General features: G+C 35.5%; 2 protein-coding genes across 2 annotated transcripts in view; both read right to left on the bottom strand.

Moving 5' to 3' along the window:
- LOC126968422 (LHFPL tetraspan subfamily member 3 protein) overlaps positions 1–12405 on the bottom strand; it is a 45973-nt gene that overhangs the window by 30490 nt on the left and 3078 nt on the right. The window lies entirely within an intron of this gene.
- Positions 4118–5928, bottom strand: LOC126968394 (tektin-4-like). The gene has a single exon (XM_050813401.1). The coding sequence runs from the start codon at positions 5792–5794 to the stop codon at positions 4295–4297; it is 1500 nt and encodes a 499-aa protein (XP_050669358.1). The 5' UTR covers positions 5795–5928; the 3' UTR covers positions 4118–4294.

The following is a 12405-nucleotide window of genomic DNA, read 5'->3' as shown; positions in this document are numbered from 1 at the left end:
CGAGACAAAATATAGTGTTCACCTCCAACATTACTGTTTTTTCTGGATTCTTAAAAAACTGATTGTAATATAAGAGATAGACCTTCGGATTGGGAATACAAGAAGAGTTTATGTAAATGATACTTAGGTGATACTGTTATACTGGATTCTCACATATTATGATTATGATACATCTATGGTTTTTAAAAGTATATTCCTTCACTATTTATATACTTCTGCATTGTTGGGAACCTTCTATAAAGCAATAATAGCATCTTGAAACTAATTCACCTCCTCTTCAGGGCTATATTCAGGGATGAGTCGAGTTGAAGATTTATTATGAGACGTTAAAACACATACCACAGTATGGTCCCAATATCAGTATATATCGCCAGTATATATAAATTCCCAAAACCAGCTACACTTACCACATAAAATTATGAATTCAACTAATGGTTTTACACGCCAAATTTCCCAAAGTAATAATTTGGTATAAAGTTTTTTACTTTTCTCTGACACAGAATCATAACAGCCCTAAAATAAAATATTATCCTAGTAATAAAATTCAACAATTATATTTTAAGACATTCCGCGACTACGTCCGCGTAGACACAGGACAGAGCATGTACTAGCGACAATTCAATTAATTTAATAAATTCTATCATCAATAGTTTTCGCAGCCCAAGCGATGTAAAGAGTATTCAGGCATTTTTTTACACCTTGGGTTACATTATTGGAGTTTTAGTAAGGATCCCTAATTTTTTTGAAAATATAATATAGCCTATTTCACCCAGGATTCCACATAGGGATGAAACACCAAAATGGACTAGAACAATAACTGAATGGTACCCCAGAGGAGATCAGATAAGAGTAATAGTGGAAGACAGTTGATTGACAGACAATATATATATAGACGATGGAGAATATACTGAAACAGGACCACTATAGACTAGAATAACAAGGAACCGGAAAGAATGGAAGACCTTGACGGAGGCCTTTGTCGAAGGACAAACAGTTAACAGAAAGTGGACACAGACTGTTTAAAAGTTACTGCTGATACTGATTAAGTTAATAATATAGATATGAAAGTTAAGTTAATTAATTAAAATGTATTATATTATGTGTATTAGTTAGTAAGCAAATATAATATTTTGTTAACTGTAATAAAGGCTTTATTATTATTATTTCACTCTGGGATAGGGTAGCTTCCCAACAGTGAAAGAATTTTTCAAATCAGTTCAAAAGTTTCGGACCCAATTCAATGCAAATAAACAAACAATCAAATCTTTTCTCTTTATAATACTAGTATAGCTACGTATATGTCTAATGTGGGACCACTCTTAGTAAAATTAATACTAACTATCTTTAAGAAAGAGTTATCAGAACTTTAATTAAAACTTTGAGTACATTTCCAACGGTGCAGACAATTAGCGTTGTAAGGTCGACACACAGTTGGTTCTCATCTGTGGGATACTAGCCTTAAAATACTCCATTGTTTTATTGTAATTATACCATTATGGAGATAAATCTAACGGCTATTTCTATGTGGTAAGACAGTTCAGAAATATAAGCAGTAAAATAATAAAACAATATTACTTAAAGATTATGCATCTTACAGTCGTAAGTAAATTGTACAGTCCGAAATTGACACTTGATATACCTACTGAAAATAAGAGCTTTTACAAGATAAATTACTTTAAATAAGTATTTATGTACGGTATTACTTAAAATGAATCTAAGTGAATTATTAGTTAATACATATTAAGAATAATGCAGTTGTTTTTGATAAAATATTCAGAAAAAAATATATAATAATACGAATTTAGATAAGATTAGTAACGACTACCAAATCCAACATAATATTATGAGTATGTATATAGATAAAGTATATTCAGGCGCTTAATAATTTTATTACAAAATCGTCTTTTACATTCTATTATATTGTTATTTTGTAATCTCAGTTAAACCCGCTCCCTATCTCGGTACTCGTCTCCGACGGCGCGACGGACCCATCCTAGCCCCTCTTGTGCAGTGAACTGTTACTTCTGTACTGTGACCAACTGGTAGTGACACAATAGTGAGAAGTAGCGTCTTATCATAAACGTAGAGTGCGCTTTTTATTATTTATGTAATAAACTAGCTAGTTTACTACGGCTACATTTCATTGTGGCTAAATTAGTATAAGGAAAAAATGTACAGAAACGTTAAAAGAAAAAATGAAACCAATAACAATCAGTCTATTTGTTCTATAAACATATATATGCTCACTAATTTTATCTGACTGCGCCTGACTTGCTTGTTTGTCTTAAAGAAAAAAATCATTTCACATAGTTTTAGTAATTCGAAGATTCATTATATGTGTTTTGTTTTCCCAAACCTATATCGTTAATGAGGATAGCAGCGAACATTGAATCTTTTAAATCGTTTAGAACTGAATTGTGTCATCTGACATTTATCTGAATTCAGACTCTTATTTTACTTTTTGCGCTTTTTTATGAAAATAAGTGACGAGACGAGCAGCACGTTCAGCTGATGGTAATTTTTACGCCCTGCCCATTACAACGCAGTGCCCCTGACGATTCTTGAAAATACTGAACGGCACACATCACCTTGAGACATAAGATCTTAATTCTCATTTGCCCAGTATTTTCACGAGCTAAGGCGCCCTTCAGGCCGAAACACAAAAATGCTTACACAATTACTGCTTCAAGGCAGAAAAAGGCGCCGTTATGGTACCCATAATCTAGCCGGCGTCCTGTGCAAAGAAGCCTCCCACTAGTAAATGGCCTAACTCGCCTCTTACGATACCCTTGGGCTTGGTACTTATCTATTCTTTGTATTCCCCGGAGAAGCACAGAACATAAGTTAAGAAATAAAATAAAATCATTGATGAGTTAACATTTAATCCAAATACAAAATGCCAAATCATAATGTCATTAGAATGTTTAATTTGCAACTAAGACGTCAGTTATGCAAAGGTTACTCGAACAGAAAAGAGTTACTGCCAAGTGAAAGGTTTAAGTTGGTTTGACTTTTAGATTTCACTGCAATGCACACTTAACTATTTAACGATAGATCTAACAATGTCTGTGACTTAACTTATTAAGGTTATTGCGTAACAACTATACATGAAGTTGCACAAAGTTTATTGGATAATTTTAACAAAGCGACTTACAGTATATTTACCTAATTAACTCTACGCGTATCGAGCAAGTCGATCGACTTGCGTTTTTTAAAACGTACGAAATACTGGTGAAGTGAATTGTCTTAATGACGAAATCCACACGGCCTCATTCTATTTCTGCTCTTATTTTGTTAATAGGAAGTGATATTTCCCTTTGAACTTATAGTGCAATGAAGGCGAATAGCGTAGCTTTGAACAGACAGATTCGAACACTCCATACAAAGGTTTAAGAAAAATTGCGCGGCAAAGTAACAGTTCGTGCCTTACGCCATAGTGTTCCCGTGACTACGTAGAGTTTTTGTTACTATGTACCTATTAATAATAATTTGGAAATAACTTTTACGAGTATACTTGTTTAAATCCCAACTAATATTATAAATGTGAATCTAAGAATGTTTGTTACGCTTTCACCCCTAAACCACCAAACCGAAATTTAGTACAGAGATAGAAAAAGAGCTTAGAAAAGGACAAGGCTACCTTTTATTGCGAAAAAATATATGCTTGAAATAGGGGATGAAAGTTTGTATGGAAGTTCGACATCCTAACAAATAAAAAACGCTGCCCATAGTAACTATTCCACGCGGCTTCGTACGCGGGTAAAAGCTAGTATTTTATATACATTTATCAATGTGTTACGCTAGAGGAATATGAAATACTCAAAATACTACGGAGCTACTATGCCAAGCGTGGCTCTTTACGAGTTGTCCATTAAATTTTTTTTTGGGTCTTCGTGATATTATGAGCCTTGTCTGAATGGAATAAATGTATGAAGAAGCAAAAATTTCAACAGCTTTATATTTTATACAACTATTGGCTTAGCGGATTAGCGGTTATGGTTCGCGCTCGCAAAAAATAAATAAACGAAATAACAATTACAAATGTTCTGTTGAAGACGAACAAACATCGCTATTCATTAATAGAAACTCTTTTGAGACGATACAATTAAACAACTAGTTTAAAGCGGAAATAAGTCATATTCACATTCTTTGAAAGTCTCGTTACACAAGACAATTACAAAGAGCATATAATAGCTAATTGAAACATTTTTGATGGCTTTATTTAACATAATTGTTAATTTAATGCTACATAAACCTACAAATGGTTGCAAATTTGGGAAGTAAGATAAGTCAATTAAAATCCGGCTAATTCTGACGCCGACGGATAATGCGATCTCACCATACCACATCGCTCCCTGTCTATAATCAAGGTCTTCCTTTTGGATGCTATGTCCTTTTCGAGGACAATCCTCTTAGCCATTAGTTCCTTCCTCACTCTTTCAGCGTTGGTCAACTGGCCATACAGGGAGGTGCATGTTTCATGTATTTTTTTAACTTCTTCGATCAGACCTAGATGCGGTTGATCTCTTACGCTCTCCCCGTGTGGACGCCAGTTGTTTCTATTGTCGAGTCTGGTTTGAGCGAGCTTCATAGCTGCGTCCATTTTTCGTATTGATGAATGTAATTCATCAATTAAATTTTCAGTATCTGCGAGACGTTGAAGAGTACTTCTCAAGGTTTCCTCAAGTTTAGTGCACAATTCCTGAGTTATTGCCACGGTTTCGGCCAGAGCCATGTCAGTTCTATCTGCTTGGTTTCGGAGTTTTCTACCACCGCTTACAAGAATAGCGTTCAAACTACCACGCAGATCTGCAGATTTCTGTCTGGCAGATTCACAGTTTTGTACATTCTCTCTGCAAAAATACTCCCAATATTCCAATGGTGCCGAATATTCTCCAAAACGTGTAGCACCGGGACGAAATAGTATAGTATTGGATTTAGGATTAAGACTCAGGTTAATCGTTTCCGTATTGTAAGCCATTTCTTTATCGCACCAGTCGAATTCTATCCTATGTTTAGCGGCTTTATTGATAGTCAATTGTTCATTGATTTGATTAAGTGTATTCTTTAATGTAGCTCGTACTTCACTAACCAACTTCATTTCTTTTATTAGCTCTTGTTCTGCTAAGTCAGCAACTAAATCAGGTTCAAATCTGTTTGAACGGAGATCAAGACATTCTTTTGATATAGACTCAGGCAACATTAAAACTCGCGATGCTCCTTTAAGGCGCTGTCTGTCGATTTCTAGCATCTCCACTTCGTCAGTGATGGCCTTGCAAGCTCGCTCAACCTCAACTTTCCACCTAAAAATATCTCTTGCCTTTTGTTTTAATCTCTTGTTGTTTTCATTTTGCTGCTTATCAATGTTGCCGAACGCTTGCATCATCGAAGTTTTAGCATTATACTCCAAAATATTAGATTCTGTTAATATTTCCGGATCCAGAACCCCTTCGTTGTGCTTTCTCCATTCATTCAAAGAATATCTACTGATGCTATATTTGTTAACAGCAGGTCGAGTGCCCGTCATACCACTGAGAGGAGTCCAATCTACCTTACCATCCAGTCCAGGTTTAAGATTTGGCAGGTATTCTTCACCTGATGTTGGAGGTCTTAATGTTTCCATTTCTTGGGAAGCAATAGGGGCAGCTGTTTTTATATCTTTACTTTTCTCTTCTGCAGCTTTAATATCTTCCTTAGCCTTTTCTGGCGACTTATCCGCTTTTTTAAACGCCCCAATATCGTTGCAAACTTTTGGACACCGATCGTCTTCCGGAAAGGTTGTTAATGTTGTCATTTCGATAAAGTAAACAATGTATAGATATATAGTTTTATATACAGTAATGTAGACCTAAAAACAAATAGAAAACTTTAAGAAAATAAAAAACTAGGAAGAAAACTATAAAATATGTATTAAACTAATTGTGTATTATTTATATTATTGCCATTGTCATAGTGTGACAGAATCGGTTTGACAATAATGAAACAGCCAGTATTTGGTTTCGTGTGGACCATGGATGAAAAAGCTATGAATTTTCTCGTACTATATAATACAGCATAAACCTTATATTATAGCTGGTTCTCATATTTAATCTTATTGGGAAGCTAGCATGTTTAAATAGCTTCAAGAGGGTTTTGACGATCAGTAATTTTTGTGTCATTGTATATTGAAAGGCGTCTTCATCGCGATACATATATTATGTTCGTGATGTTTGAAGCCATAAAATTCAAGCTCGACTTATTGTTATAATAGGTCAAATCATCCAAGCGTCATCTTGGTAAGCCATGACTGTAGGCCATGCACTCTTGCAACACCAGAGAATATAGCGTTGCCACTTGTCAGCTATCAACGAGGGTGAATGCTCTTTAAAGGTCATGACGCGATATGAGTTTTAAAGATTGGTTCTAAGTTGAATAAAGCATCTCTAAAGACCGCCATGAGAGAGCATGATAATTATAATAATAATAATAATATAAATATAATTTCAGAAAAATCCATTATTGTTAGTAAAATGCTCTTCATAATTTATGTTAGAATATAATTATTATTAAACAGGCACATTAATCCGCATAAATGCCTTTATAATCGGCGCATCGTAATGACTTACAATGGTTTGCAGAATGATGTTAGTGCTACCCCACAACCTCTTCAGCAATGACGCGTTTCTTTTTCGACGGCATGGAAGCCGTCCGTCCACCCTCGTATTCGCGATGGATAGCACATCCACATAAATCTGTGGATAGCAAATGTAACTATTTTTAATTAGTTACTCTAATGGTTTCGGACTTACATTATAAACATATACAAGTAGCCCCGACAAACATCTAGAATTTTTCACTCAAGTCGATGGTTTTCATTTTATCTAGGAATGAAGACGCTTACTACCTGCATGATAAGATCAATAAATTATCTAATCTTTGGATTTTGACACTCGAATTACTCCTCATTCAAAATAAGAGGGCTCCCTGTTAAATATAGATATAGGTTTGTTTGTAAATTTAGATTGAAAAAAAAATACGATAACTTTACCCGCGCAGCACATGTTGCCTCAATATTTAATAAACCTTGTAAGCGAAAAAAAAATATGCTAAAAGGACCCGGTTTTACGACATATCCTCACCTTTCGTAACTTATAATTAGGCCTAACAAATCCAAATGATTTCAACATTCTATCGATTAACTTAATGCTCCATTAAATATTATTAAGTAGCCTTACATCACTATTTAATGGACATTAATAATGCAACATTAAAACTACACATTTAACAGTCATTTATTTAGCAACACATTACTTATTAAATTGCACCTCCTATATGGATTTATATTACCGGTGCAGCCGATATTAATACAATATTTGTGCTGCAGAAGAGGGCTATGTACGCTATTTATAACCTAGGTCCTACAGAATCGGTTACAATTAGATCTAATGTTAGTTTTTTTGGCTTCGAGGTTTGAGGCACGGGCCACCAAAGGGGAGCAAATGACGTATTTTTTTAACATCCCGTTTCTTGTTTTCGAGGGTTATTGATTACAGCGTCACCAGCTCCGGAAAGACAGCTAAACGGAACTCTATTACTAATATTCCGCTGTCCATCCGTGTATAGCATTCAGCTGAAGTTTGGTCTGAGTATGTAGGTACTCTCGCCGCAACTATAATAAAAGAAATACAAAACCAAAATGGCGAATTCCTAAGGGGTAAGTAGCCGTCTAGCAAACTAAAAAAATAGTATATTGTAAGTCTACATGAATAAAACACACCACAATGCCAGAAGTACCCCCCAACGTAGCGACAAAGCATAGTGGTAGAGTTGCTAAATTCTAGAATCTGTGGATAGAAACACAAAGTTATATTTTTGAGTACGCACTGTGCATCTATATTTTGTATCAGTTCGTAGCAGGTTTATCATGAATTATATTGGCGTCGATCTGGTTTCGTCATCGCTAAATTTGCTAACCTCGATATTAGAGAGACGCTCTCTGATGAAATTTTTAAAATTTATTTCAACCTGCGACCAAAACGTGTAATATGTGACTGAATCGCGAGACTTATCAAGCAGGTAAGTAGAAATAAATATTTGTGAGCTTAGAAGCTTGGGTTTTTGGAATATGATTGCAAACGACATCTCACAGTACGGGATTACTGTTCAGTGTTCTCTTGCAACACCATCACAGGAACGTTGCCACTTGTAGTTTTATACGCTTTACTTAAGGAACCAAATTCGTATGAAGATGATGGGAATTAAATTTAAGTTTGTAGTACGAGGGTGGGACTAGGGGGCAGGAATCAGGTGTAACAGCTGAAACAGTCCCCGCGATAAATGCGGTAGAAAACACACAATGAAGCGACGCGCGACGTCCCAACGCATCGCTAAAAGATCGAGCCGTTCACAGAGTATTTTCGATCAGACCTGTATTGCGGTCTTATGGTTGGAACTGATATTGATTTGCACTAGAATAGAAATGAGCGTAATGTTGTGGCCGGACCTGCGGCTTACACAGCGAGGGTATTTTGGAGATTTAATTGATAACGTTAATTTTAATCCATTCGTAGTAATTGTGATGGATCGAGGGCAAATAGATCGAGATAACCCTTGCATGGCCAATGTTTACGGCGTCCCCAGTATTATAATTACAATGTATATTCGTGGCTTTCAACATATCATAAATATGCAGCAGAAATAATTAATTGACCATTGACGCTCGGTTTCAATATACTAGCGTACAGAGAAACGAAGAAAATTACATCTCTAACTAAGATACAGCAAGATAGGAAAGGAAAGCGAATGTATATTTACTGTAACCGATTTAGATTGAAAAGTCGTAACCAGTCAGACACATTTGGCATGAATGTCCGCTTCACATTATTCCATTCCAGTAATCCAATAAGTTAATCCAGTCCAGGGCTGGACTAGATCAAATAGTCCACTTTATTCTAGTCATTGAAAAGCTGTAAGATCAGTAAAGTTATAATAATGCTTTCAAGAAAGATGTTTAGAAATAGTTTTAGAAGGAGTAACTGATGTAGTGAATGAAGAACTAAAAAGAAAAATGCGGAAATGTTTAACATTCCTCTACTCAATATGTTATGTTATTTTAAAGTGATAACTCTCACTTCTGGGATTAATTACAGAAATAAAACTGAAAACAAAATTGTATGCGGGACTCTAACTGTTCCGTGCGAGCGCTGTTTCCAACTGAGCCAACCATTCTTCTTGACTTCATGAAATCATGTATGCTTTGTTCAACTCTCCAATTTCGTATGCAGTTTTAATTGTGTAATTCCTTTGCTGTAAAACCTTCTATCTGTATACCCTCACAAAATAATTTTCAGGGCAGATTGGGCATGTCTTCTAGTTTATAAAATTCCGAATTCTGTAATCCCACAGACACAATGGTTCTCTATACAAAGAAACAGACTGAGGAGATGGTTTTTAGATAACTTCATTGTTACGGATTATTACGGATAGACATCCACAAAAAAACAAAATGCGTATTCACTGTTCAACGTATAATCAAGCACTGGATTGGCCTTTCACACTATTCAAGTGGCACTCGAATGGGCGAGCTGGAGAGAAAAATAGACCGTCAATCCAGTCAATTGGACTGGATTGATCGCTGGAATGGTACATTCAATATACTTGGATAATGTGAACCGGGCATAACTCCTTGGTATTTTGAATATTGAACCACTATATTCTAAGTTTAGTTGAACAAAACCATAAGAAATCAAGATTATGAACGTTTCGAAAAATGCGCCAGCACTCGCCAAGCCTTCTTTGCTTTCAATGACAAACTCTAATAAGCTCTACATATTTTATTAGCTAGTAATAGAATGCGTTGTCGCCACTGTTAATTAAAATCATATAGTTTTAAAAGTGGTTATGACTATAGGAAGTGTAACGCACAATATGTGTCGGTCAGGTAACTGTTACTGTACCCTCACCGCTCACGTACGCTTGAGGTCACTCGTCGACTCATCTTAATATTATTAGATACCCTCAACTCATGAATATGTATATTTTTTTTTGGTTTTGTGTATTTTACTCAATATCTCGGGATTCAATAGTTTTATTCACCGTTTTATAGTATTAAGAGCTAAAAAGTACCTAAAGCTACTTTTTTTTAATGAAAATAAGGGACAAGACGAACAGGACGTTCAGCTGATGGTAATTGATACGCCCTGCCCATTACAATGCAGTGCCGCTCAGGATTCTTGAAACCCCCAATAATTCTGAGCGGCACTACAACTGCGCTCGTCACCTTGAGACAAGATGTTAAGTCTCATTTGCCCAGTAATTTCACTAGCTACGGCGCCGTTCAGACCGAAACACAGTAATGCTTACACATTACTGCTTCACGGCAGAAATAGGCGCCGTTGTGGTACCCATAATCTAGCCGGCATCCTGTGTAAAGGAGCCTCCCACTGGTACTCCTACTTAAGCTGAGCTAAAGAGTATTTAAAAAAAACCTGCCATTTTGGCAAGTTGCGCTTGGTGCACATGTAGCAATGACGTCATAGTTTATAAAACAAACGAGGGGAGAGGTTTTATTGATAAAAATGCTGAAATACCACAATTATAGTATGAAAAAATTGAGGATGAAATGTGGTATGTTACTATTTATCTCGACATCTTCACTATAATTGTGAGATTTTAATATTTTTATATAGTGATTTTAAATAGTGTTTCATTAAATAATATTCGAGATTAGTAGAGGTTATCAAGTTGACTACATTAATTTTGTATATTTGATACTTCATATCTCTGCCGTTTATGGACCGATTTTAAACGAAACATTTTTCAACCAGATCTGATGAAATCTAAGCACACATATACACAGTATTATTGTGGTATTATTTTAAGAATCAGTTTAAACACCTTTTTGGAACACTTCCCATGAGAAATGCGGTAGAAGACTCACAAAGAAGTGAGTCTTAACGCAATGCCAAGTGGTCGAGCCGTTCACAGAGCACTGGGTCTCTGACAATTCGAGCACCTCACTCAGATGGTCCGAGCTGGTCACGACTACGACCTTGGGGGACGAAATTGTGCAAGTACGTCAGCGTCGAATGTCGATTCTCGACACTAACCTTTGCGAAACAGAGCGGCGTTTTGCCGTTACTTCACACCAGTTTTCTATACGAGTGTAATAATAATTCGGTTAAGTCGGGCCCGTTATTTCTGCTGTCGTAGGAACTAGGAAAATACAAAATCTTAATATACGAGTATATAAACCCAGTGCCCTTATGTTTGTTTCCAGTGAACTCATAAACTAATGAACGGATTTTAATGGGGATTTCTTCATGGAGTGCAGTTTCCAACTAGTATGTCTCAAACATAGGATAGTTTAAATTTCGATTTGAGACCCATAATTATTTTCATTTCCAATATTTGTTTTGAATGGACATATTTTTTATTAGAGAATTTATTGACGCACGGTTTGATATTTCTGCTGTGAAACAATTTCGTTATAACAACATACAGGAGTATATTGTGTTTTTTTTTTGAGGTTTGTTACCTCAAAAGTATCGACTGGGTGAACCGATTTTGATAATTCTTTTTAAATTTGAAAGCTAGTGCTTCCCGTGTGGTCCCATTGTCATTTCGTCCAGATCTGACAGTGGCATCCATGAGAAAACCACAAAAATTCTTAAATTTGCTATACATACGTATAGCAAAGTGGATGATAAATTTACGAATAACTCAATATCGCGCCAACCAATTTCGATGATTATGATGACGATTATTTTTTAAAGGAAAGGATATACTTCAAAGATAGTTTGGTGAGAGTTTGGTTAGGTTCTGATTACGGAATCCATGACAAAGTAACGGAACTCTCCAATTCTAAGGAGCAAATTAACGATACTCGGCCGAATATTTTTTATGGTATCCGGATATTTAAGTCATCTACTATAACATAGTTATGGTCAAGTAATTGTCGTAGTCGAATATGATGATCAATGGGACTCATTAACGACTTACAGTAAGGGTGCGATCTGTGGCAGAATCAGTTCTAACCGTCTGTAATCAAATTGCAAAGCACTTAATTAAAGCACTAAAAAAATTTAGTACATCAAATTTAAATCCATAAAATAAAAATTAACAAAAATCAACTGACTTCAAAAACACTATTCCAAAACAATAGATATAATGTGCACTAAAAAATTTAAATAACTACGTATTTTTACACAATCTAATTAATTAATCTAATTCTAATTACGATTATTGTTTAATTTTGGAGTCGGTGTCATCCAAGATAGGTTTGTTACTGCATAGTTTATAGGTGAGATGTGCTTCACGAGAGCAGGTCACGGCGGAAGGACACCGATTCCAAAAATAACAATAAACGTAACTAGAATTAGATTAATTAATTAGATTGTATAAAAATACGCAATTATGTTTACACTT

This window comes from Leptidea sinapis, chromosome 15 (assembly GCF_905404315.1).
Source record: "Leptidea sinapis chromosome 15, ilLepSina1.1, whole genome shotgun sequence".
NCBI lineage: Eukaryota > Metazoa > Arthropoda > Insecta > Lepidoptera > Pieridae > Leptidea > Leptidea sinapis.
This window is presented reverse-complemented; position numbering and strand designations above follow the sequence as displayed.